This window comes from Mesocricetus auratus, unplaced genomic scaffold, assembly GCF_017639785.1.
Source record: "Mesocricetus auratus isolate SY011 unplaced genomic scaffold, BCM_Maur_2.0 contig_9469_pilon_obj, whole genome shotgun sequence".
Lineage (NCBI taxonomy): Eukaryota > Metazoa > Chordata > Mammalia > Rodentia > Cricetidae > Mesocricetus > Mesocricetus auratus.
Genome location: NW_024430637.1, coordinates 12,424 through 28,607, shown reverse-complemented (window position 1 = coordinate 28,607; position 16,184 = coordinate 12,424). Strand labels below are relative to the sequence as shown.

General features: G+C 37.1%; 1 protein-coding gene across 1 annotated transcript; it reads right to left on the bottom strand.

Annotated features, from left to right (window-relative positions):
- Positions 1–267: 267 nt before the first annotated feature.
- Positions 268–14,458, bottom strand: LOC121138086 (vomeronasal type-2 receptor 116-like). Its single transcript, XM_040740903.1, has 6 exons — positions 14,208–14,458; positions 8,687–8,984; positions 7,536–8,336; positions 4,790–5,017; positions 3,550–3,673; positions 268–1,175 (listed from the first exon to the last, which is right to left on the bottom strand). Exons 1-6 carry the CDS (start codon positions 14,408–14,410, stop codon positions 268–270), a joined length of 2,562 nt encoding a protein of 853 aa, XP_040596837.1. The 5' UTR covers positions 14,411–14,458.
- Positions 14,459–16,184: the final 1,726 nt, after the last annotated feature.

Here is a 16,184-nt window from a genome sequence, read left to right as displayed (position 1 = left end):
CCAAGTTTGATTTATTTTACCGTAATGTACTTATTATTCAAATCTCCTCTATAATTAGAATATTTTTAAACTAAGCTTTCTAATATATAGAAATATGCAAAAATATTCAAATATGAGAGAATAAAGATTGATTCATTAATAAATGAAACAAATAAATATAAAACATTACATTGCAGCATTATCTCTGTCAACTGGATCGCACCTAAATCAACTTGAAGTCTTCTATATTATTAAGAAAACCATGAACTAAACTGTATCATCAAATTTTCATCTAGAATGTACTTTGTTCCTGACATGATGAAGCACATTCCTATGTGGCCTGAACAAAATAATATAGCACTTGGGGACAAAGATGCAACCTAGGAGGCCTGCGCTAGAAACCAAGATAGAGAAAGCTTCCATGGCAACCACATGTTTCCCCTTGGTGCTGTGGTAGACAGGAAGGAAGGTGACCCACACACTGAAGAAAATCAACATGCTGAAGGACATGAACTTTGCTTCATTGAATGTGTCGGGCAGGTTCCTGGACAGGTAAGCCATAGTGTAGCTCCCAAGTGCCATGAAGCAGAGGTAACCCAGCACAGAATGGAAGTAAATAGTGGAGCCCTTGTTGCATATAATAATTATGTGTCCATGTTTTGAGTAAGCATCTGAGTCAACAAAGGGAGGAGATTTGCTCAGCCAAAATCCACAGAGGACAAGTTGGATGAGGGTGCAGTTGGGAATGATGAAGTTAGGAAACCTTGATATCATTACCCACCTTATCAGTCTCCCTGGAACTGTGATCCTGAAAGCCAGAACCACAGTAACACTTTTGGCCAAGACTGTGGAGAGAGCTACCGTGAACAGAACTGCAAATGTGCTCTGCTGTAAGATACAGGTGCCTGTGTTGGGGTGGCCAATGTAGAGCAAGGGACAGAGGAAACAGAAAGTCAGAGTGATGAGTAGGATGTAAGTGAGAGCCTGATTGTTTGCCTTGACTATGGGAGTGTGGTGGTACTTCACAAAGACACCAAGAACACCAGCTGTGAGTGCAGAGAAGCTCAGGGCCAAGGAGGTCAGTGCCATCCCCAAAGGGTCTTCATAGGCCAGAAAGGTCACTGTTTTCTGGAGGCAGTGATTCTGCTCAGTGTTTGCATAATGACTTTCTGGACACCTCACACAATGATCCATATCTGCTCAGGAATTAAAGTTATTGTGAGTCTCTGCTCATGTTACCATGGTATCCCAAACCAATTCCCAGCACCAGGTCTCTGGCATATTCCCACACATCTTTTATTGTTTCAGACTCAAGTAAATCAGTGCTCAATACTGAATACTCCCAAATGCCCTCTAATTAATCATTCTAGGGTTTTTTATTGGATATGTACTAAGAAAGTCTACTCTTTTTTTGTTGTTGTTGTTTATCAAGACAGGGTTTCTATGTGTTGTTTTGGAGGCTCTCCTGGAACTCACTCTGTAGACCAGGCTGGCCCCTAACTTACAGAGATCTGCCTATCTCTGCCTCCCGAGGGCTGGGATTAAAGGAGTGTGCCACCAACATCCGGGTGCAAGTCTACTCTTTTTATTAGCTTACTTCAATATATTTTCATCTATGTAATGATTTTTGTTTATTTATATACTGACAAATTACTGATTTAAATCACATAAATCAAAGATAATCATAGTATCACCTCGATCTGAATTCCATTTTGTGACTTTGTCCTGTAAGTTCAGTACAAAAAGTATGTATTTTCAATTGTTTTCATTTAGTGTTTTCAGTCATAGGATTCAAATTTATCTATTCACATAGTGTTTATTGACTGAATTCTCGAGGGTGCTGATTCTCTGATACTGCAATTTAGAATGAGAGTTATTAGATTTTTCAAACTTTGAAAAGCTCACTTTTGTAAAACTGTTTATTCCTTTCTAGGGAGAAATGATTAGCTTAACAGCTAGGTACAAATCTGCCATTTAATCTTATTTGGTCTTGGAATAATTGAGTGATGCTTTATCAGTTTTAATTTTTGAGTTCCATTTTGAATTCAAAAGTATGAATGACATAATTTTCATTATATATTTTCATTCTATTAAAACATTCAGTGTTTTTGCAAAGTGGATTTTTCAGTTTGAAATTTTGTTTAAAATTCAGATATAAAGATCTATTGAATTCATCAGGTTGCTAGTGCCTGCTCTCTTTTGCTCCATTATCAGCAATTTATTTGTTATTTCTTCTAGCTCTGCCTTCATGCCTCTCTCTCACTCTCAAGGTAAGTTGTCTCCTCTACAGCCTGTGTGTTTATTTACTATTGATTCTAACTGAGCATGAATGGCCCATAAGCACAATCTTATATCTTATTAATAAAAGCAAAGGGTATATAAGACATGACATTTTTCATAAATTGCAATTTATATTTTTAAAGATAGTTACACATTATTCTATAAGCTTTGAAGTATGACATTTACTGTTTTGAAATATTTAGCACTTTTGTTTTAGTTTCTTCTTTCTTACTAGATATATTTTGAAGTGTCCTCTTAAACTCCAACAATTCAGGGTTTGATACTGTTGCTTCTAGATTCTTCCAATGAATATATTTAACATTTGCATCAACTTAGAATGGCTCCAATGTACAAAAGTTTCTATATGCACATTAAGTCTTTGATGGTGTATATAGTTTGGATCAATATGAACATTTTGAATGTAGGCAAATCAAACTCACCAAAACATTGAAACACATTCTCTCCTTATGAGGAAATGTTAACACATCTGAGTGTTCAGGAAAGCTATTTTTTCACTCACAATATTTCAACTTTCATATAAAGAATCTCGTTAGATATTTATATTAAGATTCAGTTATGCTCTTTGATTTTCTCTCCATATTAAACATTGTGTCTAAGCCTGCTCATTCCATTCACTGTTTTCAATTGTCTAATGCCTACTTTCTATTCCCTGGGTATAGTTTCACATAATATTTTTGTGGAATATTAAGCAAAGATGGGTTACATTTGTTTATGCTTTGGAATATTTATTTCTTGATGTAAAGATATATTGTATTCTTTTATTTTATATGTATGTACCTCTAGGAAGCTGTGTTATTTTTCCTGATTGTTCTAATAAGGACATTAATGGCAATTAACAGGAAGAAGAATGCATAGGCAGTGGCAGTAGGCAGAAAAAATAGGTAGGAAGAGAGATATTTGAAATGAGAATCAAGAATCAAAAGAAGAAGCCGGGCGTTTGTGGCGCATGCCTTTAATCCCAGCACTCGGGAGGCAGAGGCAGGCGGATCTCTGTGAGTTCGAGACCAGCCTGGACTACCAAGTGAGTTCCAGGACAGCCTGGAAAGCCACAGAGAAACCCTGTCTCGAAAAAAACCAAAAAAAAAAAAAACAAGAATCAAAAGAAGAGAGGAGAACATCAGTGGCTAGCCACCATGCAATACAGCAAGCTATGGAGTAAGAATTTTAAAAAGGTATATAGAACAGAGAAAGATCAAAACCAAGAGGCATGAGGAAGACATTATCAAACAGGTGGAGACCAAGTTGACACGCAGTGAGCATGACACTTACCTGTCTCATTGGAAATCTCATTGTGTGGACACTGAGTACAATGATAGCAACAAGGAGGCCTCCCCTCCTGGGCAGATTTTCTTTTTCCAGGAAAACAGCTCTCACTGCACACAGAGCGAGGAAGCTGAGAATTAAATACATGGTGAAAATATTCAAGAGTTTGCAATTTAAAACAATGGAAATGGTATTTTCCAATACTGAACAATATAATGGCATATATATGTATGTATATATATATAAAACATGCATCTCTGTTTTGATGCACCATTTCTATTTCAATATACGATATGGTATGAAGCTCAATGTATTTAATCAAATGGTCCTAAGACAACATAAATATGTACAAGTGTGGAAATGTTAGAGGTAGGGAAACATAAGAAAAATTTAGGTTACTGAGTATATGTCTAATGGGACATTTCTAATGTCATGGTGATTCTACTGACAGCTGCTGTAAGCATCTTTGTTTCCCAATGGTGATGCTTAATTTATATTTTTAAGCTTAACTGATTCAGAATTACAAAATAAGCTTGCTCACTTCGTGTGAAAGATGGTTACATTAAGGTACTTGAAGTGAGAAGTCATATATTATAATAGGTAGCACCTTTTAATTGGCTGTTGTTCTTTACTGAATGGAAACCAAAAAGGGATGTGAAGAGCAGTATTCACCAATATCTACTACCTTCTGAAAAAAATAAATTGACTCAACTTTTCAGTCTCTTGCCTACATGATTGTTTGAATCATTATGAACTGCTATCACCAAGTGTGACCAACAGAAGACTATGTTCTTACATTTGGTCTGCCTGGTTTTTGGTTTGGTTATGTTGGGTTGGGTTATGTTGGGTTGAGTTCTTTGATAAATTGCTTGCTTTTTCAGCAGGAAGACACATAACTAACCTATGATCATGTGTCCTCTATGCTATTTTACAATTCCAGGTACCTGAAAGCAAAATGTCTATAAACTTACATTTCCTAATCTGGGAGTTAAAATAATGCTCTTGTCAGGTTGTTTCAGCACATGGATGAAATGGGAATGCATAGACACTGGATTTATGACGGGAAATAAGAGCCCATAGGAAAAAAGGATTTAAAAATAATCCCATTAATCAGAATAAGGGACAAAATAATTCTTCAGAGTTTTGTGCAAACAGATGGGTACTGAGTAAAGAACCAAAAGGCATAACTTCCACAAATTAATGTTTATTGACTGAGATCAAAGCAATGAGATAAGATCCAACCCACATCTGTAAATCCTGTGGCCCACTGTATCATATGATCAGACAAAAACATCTCTTGGCCTTGTGGAGCTTTTGGATAAAATGTTCCAACTTTCATCTTTTGTGTGAGACCAAGTGGAAAATTCCAGAGGTTGACAATATCATATTCTGCATCTAATTTCCTTTCTGGGTCCAGAACCACAGTTTCTCCAGCAGAATTTTTGAAATGCATATTGTTGAGAAAGTGATTAAGCTAAAAGAAATGCAAAATCTGATGATGAATTCATTCCCAGGAACATTAAACACAATACAATGAAGCAATGTGTCTCACTATCCTAAATACCTGGCATTGATTACAAGCTGTATCAAACTTGCAACATTTTAATGAATGAAGAACAAAAATGAACATATCATCATGTTTCTCGACTGCCAAGCACATTCAGAAAATAGCATTCACACACACACACACACACACACACAGAGAGAGAGAAAGAGAGAGAGAGAGACAGAGAGAGACAGAGACAGAGAGAAGAAATTCTGTCAAATTTCCAACCTCTTGAAGTGCTAGCCACTACTCACAGTTTCCACTTGTAAATTGGGGTGTTTATATCTAAACTGTAAGAAAATCGTCAGATGGTCAGTTAGGTAACAGAAGCATGAACTCAGAAGTTTACCTTTGAGGATCTAGTAAATTTGAACATTTAGGGTCTAGTTCCACAATTTCTGTTCTGAAATATTCATAGAGAAAATGGGGTTTTAAATTTATTATATTATAAAGAGAAAGTTCTGAGGTTAATTGTAACACAAAGTAGATAATGGCATATACACACTTAAACCTACTTATATATATCCATTCATCAGGAACAATGGAATATTGTCTACAACAAATTCTAGTTAGTAAAATGCATACTGTCTCTCAGGTGCTCTTTGGCAAAATCACTGCAGTGTAAAATAATATGCTGAGTGTTTTTATAAAACCTCAGTTTGGGGCTATACACCAGCAAGAAATGAACAACCGAACGCAGATGAAACAGAAAAGAATGACCTTCAAAACAACCTCATGAAAATGAGAGACCCTCAAACAAGATATGAGAAAATCCCTTAAAGAAAGAGAAGAAAAAACAAACCAAAGACATGTAAGAAATCAACAAATCTCTTGAAGAATGCATAGAAAGCCATGAAAAACAAAAGAGATGAAGAAAACAATTCAAACAGTTCAAGACCTGAAAACTGAAATAGAGGCAATAAAGAAAACACCAACTGAGGGCTTGCTGGAAATAGAAAAGCTGGGTAAACAATCAGTAACTACAGATGCAAGTATAACCGACAGAATACAAGAGATGGAAGACAGAATCTTAGGAACTAAAGAATGATGGGGGAAGTCCTTCTGTGTATATGTTCTTATTGGTTGATGAGTAAAGCACTGTTGGCCAATAGGGAAGCAAAATAGGTGGGATCAGGAGTTGAGGAGGATTCTTGAAAATGTAGTCAGGTTTGGGGAGTTGCCATGTGATGCCCCGGGAAGTGATCAAGGGATACATGTTGGAAAGGAAGAAGAAAACTTTGACTATTTGCAGATGATATGACAGTCTACTTGAGTGACCAAAGAATTCTACCAGGGAACTCCTACAACTGACAAAAACCTTCTGCAAAGTGAGAGAATGCAGATTAATGAAAAAAATCCAGTAGCCCTACAATATATATAGACAGTAAATGTGCAGAGAAAGAAATCAGACAAACATCACTCTTTACAATAGCCACAAACAATGTAAAATATCTTTCATACAGTAAGGGCATCTATTCAACCATGTTCCTAGCAGAATTGTTTTGTAATAGCCAGAACCTGGAAGCAAACTCGATGCCCCTCATTCTAAGATGGATAGAAACTGTGGTACATTTACAAAATGGAATCGTGAAATTTGCAGGCAAATGGATGAAACTAGGAGAAGCCATCCTGAATGAGGTAACCCGGTCAAAAAAGAAATATATTAGTAGGGGAGAAATGGAAACGGGGGTAGGAAGGTTGTGTTGGAGGAAGAATAGAGGAGAGTAGGATGAGAGATACTATAATAGAGGGAATCATTGTAGGTTTGAAGAGAGATATAGCACTAGAGGTATTTCCAGAGATCTACGAAGATTACACTAAGTGGCACACAAGCAATAGTGGAGAAACTACCTTAAATACCCTTCCTGAAAAAGAGATTGATGACTACTTTATATGCCATCCTATAGTATTAATGGATGTAGGCAGAGGCAGACACCCACAGCTGAACACTGTACTGAACTCCTATAACCCAGTCATAGAGGGGGGAGTGATGAGCAAATGGGTCAGGACCAGGTTGGAGAAAGCCACAGAAACAGATTACCTGAACAAGGGGGAGCCTATGGAACCCAGATTGATGGCTGAGAGGCCAGCATGGTACTGATCCAAATCCCCTGAATATGGGTGTCAGTGAGAATACCTTGGCAATCTATGTATTCATCCCTGGTGTATGAATGGATTTTGGGAGCCCATTCCACATGGAGGGATGCTGTCGCAGGCTTTACACATGAGTGAGTGTCTAGGCCCTGCCCTGGATGATATAATAGGCTTTGGATATCCTTCATGGATGGCCTCACACACCCTGGGGAGCTCAGGGGGCTTTGTTCTTAGGAGTGGGTTGTTTGGTGGGGTCAGGGGATGGAGAGTTCCTGGGATTGTCATGTGAAGCAAACTTAAAAATCTTACTTTTTCATTGTGCTATTCTTAAAATATAAAAAGTGAAAATTACCTCCCATGGGTTAGTATATACCTCCCCATTCCCTTGGGAATTATTTTGCACTTGGTTGATGATCATTTCATGGAGACTGTGAGCCACAGCATATACAGCATTGAATACGTTGTAACTCTCTTCACTCATGTCCACTTTCCCGGCATTTCTAGGCAACATTACCAAGGAAACATTGGGTAGACAGTTACCAAGAATTTTGCAATCAGGTCCAGAAAAGGAGCAATTGAAGTGTTTATTCCAAGCAAAGGCAAGATAATGGTCATCTGGGTATTTGAAAGGGGTGTATGTCTGAATAAACTTCCTAAAATCAGAAAACTCAACATGATGATGTGCAAAAATGAGACTCCCGTGTAATGAATCCAACATGAAAATAAATTTACCAACACTTAGATCCCATTGTGACTTCATGACCCAGATTTTCCAATTTACTAAATATAAATCTATATATAAGATTAAACCACTTAAATATTCATTGTCAGCATAGATGATAACCACGTTTGCAGTTGATATCATGATCTGGGAATTTGTTACAAAATTAAAGATAAAGCTAGACACATTGTCTGGAATCATTTCTACAAAAGCTACACACACATGGTTCTTGTCCATCTCTCCTCTCAGATCTGAGAGTATCTCAGCCCCATTGTGGTCATCCATGATAACCAGTCCTACCCATGTCCAGTTGAAATGCAGCATCAAAAGGACAATGCCATGTGGCAGAGATGTGTCCTTGTGTGCTGTCTGGTAGAGAGAAGAGAACTGGCGTCTGTCACTCAGGATAGTGTCAAATGACCCAAAAGAAACCTGAAGAAAATTTCCAATAGAAACAAGAAGGAAAACATTAAAATAGAACACAATCCTAAACTCAATTCAGCACTTTGGTTTGGTAGATTTTAACTTCTACTCATCGTGCTTTAAACTCCTATGCTCATTTGAAGATATTTACAAATAATACCTCACAAAACACAGCATCTTCTACCCACAAAATATATATCCAAACTCTTCCTACTCTCTATCTCCAGCCAAGTATCTGAGGCTTTATAAACAAATGTCTGATTTCTTCTCTTCAATTGATAATTACATATTCTCATTTTTGTACATTTTAATATATACCTGAAATGTCTGCAGTGTAACACAGGTTTCTTGTAACTCACCTGTGGATATTTGTAGAGATTCAACAGTCTCCCAATATGTGCAGATGCTGTCCATGATGCTCCTGTAAGTAGAGCAGCAACATTCTTCTGTCTTCTACATGTGTAATTGGGAATCATTTTTCCTGTTCCTGTGAGGCAAAGAAAAGGTGCCTCCAAAGTATCCCATTGATTGCTGTTGACATTGTAGAGGTCAAATCCTAGAGATGTGTTGGGTAAAATGTGCGTGTTTCTGTTGATTTCCTCAATGGCAAATATGAAGGACAAATAATTCTGGTAGGCAATGATCCTGAAACTGCAGAGAATGATTATCAATATTTATGAATGATAATCATATAACAGTATGATGCAATGGTTCTCATACTTTCTATGTTATTTATTTAAAAATAATTTTTAATCACAGTAATGGGTATTATCTGAATGTCATGGTATATACTAAGTGGAGATTTTAATTACCCCAAAGCCTCAGATGGAGCTAAAATACTTGGACAGGAAAGTTGGCTTGAAGGAATATCACCCATGGAATCTTCTGGTAAGTAGAAGCACATACAAAACCCGATTCTTTGATGCTTAAGTGAAATAACAAGCAGATAGAAACTTGCATCTTGAAAGTGTCCCCTGTTCTGTATTATAACACCCCAAGACCTCCACACCACATTCTCTCTCTCTGTACATAGAGGGAGAGACTGAAGCCTTTGAGTTGTTCTAATTAAGGATACATGAGGTTTATATTGATGTTTTCCTGAGATACATGCAGCAATCTAAAAGCAACATTAAGATCTGCTCCTAGGAGGGGTTTAAATATCTCCCATCCAAGCACAGCTCTTTTAACATCCTATCACCTCCCCCATGTCCTTCTCCTTTCTGAGCACCATACAACAAAGAGCACAATGACTGAGTAATTTTCCTATAGATGAACAGTCTATAGTCATAACTACAGTTTTGGGGGTTTTGTGTGCTCAATACTGTATTTTCTCTCATCTGCTTTCCTCATTCTCTATGCCTTCACTATGTATCTAACTACTTAGCAGAGTGGATTACACAACAACCTTGAATGGCTTGATGGTGAATGTGAATATTTTACCCTGAAGGTGAGTTCAACTTGAACAGAAACGAAAACCTTGTTTATTACACACATATAGTTTATACCATCATCATCTTCTCTACGTGAGAAAATTTTCCTCCAAGGAAGCCATGAGGGCTCTAGTCAATACTGTCTCCATGAGAAATGTTAATTATCACTCCAGGTTTCTCTCTCTTAAATTGTTGCTAATATACCCAGTCATATTCCTTACTGGTAACCCATAAACAACAGAAGAGATTTGCAGAACTAGCAGCATTAATCCCATGTCCTTAAAAACCATTTGCATAACGTATATAAAACTTAAAATGATGATCATGTTACTATTGAATACATATTAGAATGGTTATGTTTAGGCACTGAATTCAATTTACCATACAAATAGGAATTCCTTGCACTCCTAAAGTGTAATTTTTGATCTCTGTACCATCCTCCATTGACTGAGCAGGACCTCACTTTTCATAAGGACCAGGTAGACAAGAAGACTCATTAACCAACACAGGGTTATCCATCTGTCCAACTTAACCATTGAGCTAATTGGATGATTGGGAATACAGGCCCAGTAACTATGATCAGTCCCTGTTTTTTACACAGACACCACCTGTAGCATAGACACATACAAGGTTGTAGCATTCCAAAGTTTCTGACAGACTCAAGTGTGTGCCTCTCTTTTGTCACAAAGATGCTATGTGCTATGCTGGTAACAGTTGTGTGGATTGGCTGTCTGCTGCAAAGGCCTTCCCTATCTTTTCTTTCCCTGAGGCATCTCAGCAGCTCAAACATCCAAGAGATTGCTCTTTCTCATGACAGATTTTATCAGTACTGATGGTGTTCAGAGCCTTTTATCTCTTGTGGAAACATAGGCATACCCTCGGCCCATCTTAACACATCATATGTTTTTACACAGGCTGGCATACTTAACCAGTTTTATTAACCATAATCAAAAATACCACAGTAGACTGAGTCATTATAAGTTTGTAGGAAGATCTGCCACCAGTGCGACCTCTAGAGATGTACAAGGATGGCATCAACTGGCAAGCTAAATAATAGTGTAGAGGCTACCTTAAATGCCCATTCCAGTTAATGAACTTGATATTTACCTTATATGCAATCCTAGAGCCTTCATGCTGTGACTGATGGAAGCAGAGGCAAACACACACAGCTAAACACTGAGCTGAACCCATGGAACCCAGTGACAGAATGAGAGAGCAGAAATGACCACATGGGCAAAGAATGGGCTAGCAAAACCAGCAAAGGCAGCTGATCTGATCAAGGGGGAGCTCTTGGACTCCAGACTGACAGCTGGGAGGCCAACATAGGACTGATCCAGAAACCCTGAGTGTGAGATTCAGTGAGGGGGCCTGGACAACCTATGGGGCCCTGGCCAGTAGATCAATATTTATCCCTGGAATACAAAAGGACTTCTGTGTCCATAACACAAAGAGGAATGGACTCTCAGTCTGGACTCCTAGGGGAGAGCCTGGACCCTGCCCTGAGTGAAATGACAGACTCTGGATATCCCCTATGTGGAAGGAAGTGGGGATAGAGGGGGATGCTGGGGGGGGGTCCGTGGGGGATGCTAGGTGGGGTCTGTGGGAGGTGTGGGAGGAGGGGAGGGAAAGGGAGCTGGGATTGACATGTGAAGCAAGCTATTTAAAATTTAAATAAAAAATTAAATTAAAAATGAGGTTTTCAAAAATAGAAAAAAAAATTCTAGAGCAGTTGTCCCTGTTTCATTAGTGTTTAAAAGTTTTAAAGTTAGTTGAGCATTATGGAGTTTATCCTTAGTCATTCTCATATCCCCTTCTGTTTAACTAGCATCACCTTTGGACTATGATTACATCTTTAATAAGACTTTCATATCTTTATTTGCACTTCAGGCTCTATATATTTATTATATTCTACATTCTGTTTTACGTGAGATAAGGATCCATTGTCCAAAATTTGAGTAGAGACTTTTCATATACGCTGGTTGGAATTTTAAGTGTTTTGAGACATTACAGATACATCAGTTTTGGTGTCTATAAGGACTGAAATCTCAATGTCATTTGTTTCAAAATTTAGCTTTGGGCTTTCATCATTAGCAAAAATATGTCAAAATATTTTTGTTCTACTATTCCTTAAACCCATTTCCTATTGTATAGCAGCAGCTTTCCCATTGAAATGTGGGAGTAATAATAATTGAGCAAACAGCTTCTATTGCATAGTACTTTCACGTAAATCATCTATAAAGGCATTAAAATAATTTTATAGAACTTTTAAAAACAATCTCATTTTCAATACCTTCCCCATTTTCCTCTTCCTCCAGTCCTGACACAATCCCCAGTATCTCCTCACTCCACCTCCCACTCATTCCTCAGACAGAGGCAACTTTAGGCAACATTATGGAGTAGTTTTATAAAATTTTAAGAAAAGGATCATTTATATAGATCCCAAGTAACTTGTGAATGTAAGTTGCTAATTATTAACAGTGTGGAACAAACAATTTACCTATATTTTATTTTGTGGATAAATAAAATTTATACAATCTATATGTAATTGATTATTTTATGAATTTTTTCCTTAGTAAACATATTATCTAATAACCATACAACCTATTTAATTTCAGGTGTTGTGTTTTTATAGAATTTCAAAAAGAATTTACAAAAAGCAACTTTAAGAGCATAGCCAAATTCTTAGCAATGATAAACAGACAGTATCATACCCAATAATACAGTTCAAAATCATTAATTTTATTGTTTGGATCATTTACTATAAAAATTAAATACTCGTTTAAATATCAGTTAGACAATGTAAAGAGGAGGTCACCCTCTATTCATTGAGGGAATTATATATCTGGAAACTCTTGTAGTTGCATTATTAAAATGGCACTTGGACTTGTCCTGTCAAATGTACCTTCAACTATATATGAAAAATAATGGTCGCACATAATTCCAGAAATGGACTGTAACCTCTCACAAGGGATAATACCATTTATTCACAAAATGTCTTTAAAATATACCTGATCAGAAATTTAGCAATTCTGCTAATATGTATAAACTAGCATTAATCTGACAGTGTATATTTTTTCATATATACTGTATTACAAAAAATATTAATAAATGTGTAATAAAATATATGTGTATATATATAAGTACACATATATATATATTGACTTATTTAAATTGTGATTCACAAACATAAAATATACTTAGAGATTAAGAAAAAAAATTATCGTAATGAATATATTCCTGGCCACACATTTCATGTCCTTTTTTATGATTTTCAGAAAGAACATATATAAGAGGGCAAAAGACAAAATAAACCCATTTTTCACATATGGACACATAGACACCTTCTTGTAAATGAAATTCTGTCACCATATTTTCTGTGTCTATTACAGACTAAGTGTCAAAACATAACTAATCTGTCAACTTTTCATCTCTGATCATATCTCCTACTCTACAATCCCTGTGTTGTGTACTGATTCCCTCACTAACTTTTCAGCACAAAGACAAACACATCACAAGGACCTAAATTTATCCTCACTTGTACTTGCCTATGTGCCTTTCTTCTGTATTTCCATTTTCCAGACTTCGGTTAAAATTCAGTATAAACTATTTTTCTCAATCTCAGGTCTCATGGATCTTGCAGCTACAGTAATTTTGCATCTAATAAAAGAGATCTTACTTCCTTCATAATAAAGTCTGTGTAGCTATTTCTTGACAGTTGAGTATGAGACATTTTACTAATTTAACTGCCACTGTCCTCTACTATAAAAGGAACAAAACTAGGACACTACTGTGAGAGTTCACAATCAGCATCTATGTGAGCTCCAGAAAATATCCATACCCAGTTTCTATAATCAGAAAAACATAAATGAAGTGGAACAAATGTTGCAAAATTGAAAGAATCTAAAAGGTTGTTAATGAAAATCATAGCGAAATGTTGTAAATCATTTTGAAGCATTTTAAGTAGAAGATCTCCCAACTCCAGAGTCTCACATTCTGACTTGCTAATTAATCATCAGCAGACAGCACAGCCATTCCCTGTCACTCTGCGATCATCACATAGGGACTCTGTAGTCACTGTGATCACTGCATCATTTCTTCTGAATGGAGAATAACTGCACTTTGAAAATGGCTCAAAACAACAATTCAAATTGCAAGATATTCCATCTGCAGAGAAAAGTTTGTAAATATCCCAAATCTAGACAGCTGAACGAACTGCAATGAATGCAGAGAGATTGAGAATATCAAAGGTGTAAAATAACATGGATTAAAAACAATGTTTTTCTTTGAGAGGAGAGAAAATGGAAAAGGACAACATACGTGAGAAAGAGCTTTGTGAGTACACGAGAGGGGATGACAGGGTGGGAAAAAAATTAAATTTATGTCAATCCAAACTTACTTAAGGACAATGAAATTTGAGTAATTAAGAGTAATAAAATTTGAAACCACTTACCCGGTATAAATACTTATGTTACCTGTAAAATTGATTGGGTGGTCATGAACCATATGATAAAGTGGAACAAATACAGCAATCACCACATTTCCATCGTGATATAAGTGCCTTTGTTCTTTTGAATAGCATTGAGAAGAATCAAAGGAGTAAAAGGGAACAAGATTTTGCAGGAACCAGAAAAGAAAAATCGAAGAGAACATCATAAAAAGAACTATCAATCATAGTCTAAGTATGCGGCACATAGATCCCTTTGTTTTCAGCAGGTACATATAGAGTTGATTTGTTTGTGAACCCAAGAGGTTGTAATATTGTGGGTGCCTGAAGTCACCATTCTTATGACAATTCTTTTGATAAGCCTCATCTACATTCCATGGAGAATTTTTTAATTCATTTCTCCTTGAGACTTCACATATGAGACCCTGCATTCAAGATAATAACAAGCTTCAAATGACATTTGGGATCTTGAACCACAGGCACTATGATTTCATCTAAGAGGACATACAGCAAGACCCCAGGGATGACTCCTAATGAATTCACCTGCCTAGAGCTCTCTACTGCAATTGATACACAAGATATTGAACTAGGATGATGCAAGGACCTTGCAAGGGAGGATGTCAAGGGAAATGAGTGGGAAAACATCCTGAAATAGATCCAACAGGACTGTCCCAGGGAAAATCAGTGGAAAAATCCTGTTCATTAAAACTGATTATCACCTATGCGGATATAAGTTGGCAATGGCTTGGAGGAATCTGAAATCACTTTTTGTGCAAATCTTGCATGTCTGCATAGCAATATTTATTTCATGTTACACTGTAATCCAAAATATTTTCTTTTACCTTTCTAGGAAACTGATAGTAAACTTCATGAATTTAAAATGAAAATGGCTATTAATTCTCTAGTATGACTGTTCTCCAGTTTTTTCATGTGGGCACAGTGCTATAAACTTTCCTCTCAGCACTGCTTTCAAAGTGTCCCATAAATTTGTGTATGTTGTGTCTTCATTCTCATTAAAATCGAGGAAGTCTTTAATTTCTTTTTTTATTTGTTCCTTTACCCAGGGATGGTGCAATTGTGCATTGTTCAGTCTCCATGAGTTTGTAGGGTTTCTGCGATTTGTATTATTGTTGAATTCTAATGTTAAAGCATGGTGGTCTGATAAGATACAGGGGGGTTATTCCAATTTTTTTGTATCTGTGAAGATTTGCTATGTTTCCTATTATGTGGTCAATTTTAGAGAATGTTCCATGTGGTGCTGAGAAGAAGGTATATCCCTTTGTATTTGGGTGGAATGTTCTATAGATGTCTGTTAAACCAAGTTGGGTCATAACTTCTATTAGTTCTTTTGTTTCTTTTTTAAGTTTCTCTCTGGAGGTCCTGTCTAGCGGTGAGAGCGGAGGGTTGAAGTCTCCTACTATTAGTGTGTGAGATTTTATGTGCATTTTGAGCTTTAGTAATGTTTCTTTCACGAATATAGGTGCCTTTGTATTTGGGGCATAGATGTTTAAAATTGAGACTTCGTCCCCATCCGGGAGCCTTCATCCTGTGACTGATGGAAGCAGAGGCAAACTCACAATCACTGAACTTATCCCAAGGAACCCAGTGACAGAGAGACAGGAGTGATGAGCAAATTGGCAAAGAATGGGCTGGCAAAACCAGCAGAGACAGCTGATCTGAACAGGGGAGAGCTCTTGGACCCCAGACCAACTGTGGGGAGGCCAGCATGGGACTGATCAGGACCCCCCCAAATGTGAGTGTCAGCAAGAAGGCCTGGGCAACCTATGGGGCCCTGAGTTGTGGATCAGTGTCTATCCCTGGTATACAAACAGTTTTCGTGTGCCTATAGCACAAAGAGGGATGCTCTCTCAGCCTGGACTCTTAGGGGAGTGCCTGGACCCTACCGAGAGTAAAATGATAGACACTAGATATCCCCTATGTGGAAGTATTTGGCAATAGGGTGGGAGGGTGGGAAGGAAGGGG

Bases quoted from the DNA above. Each gene is read 5' to 3' on its own strand.
- LOC121138086 (XM_040740903.1), bottom strand. From the start codon at position 14,410: ATGATGTTCTCTTCGATTTTTCTTTTCTGGTTCCTGCAAAATCTTGTT. The intron at 5,018-7,535 runs GTAATTTTCACT...CATTTCTTTTAG, and splicing joins TATATACTAACCCATGGGAG to CTTAATCACTTTCTCAACAA. The intron at 1,176-3,549 runs GTAAGTGTCATG...ATTCCTGAGCAG, and splicing joins TGAGATTTCCAATGAGACAG to ATATGGATCATTGTGTGAGG.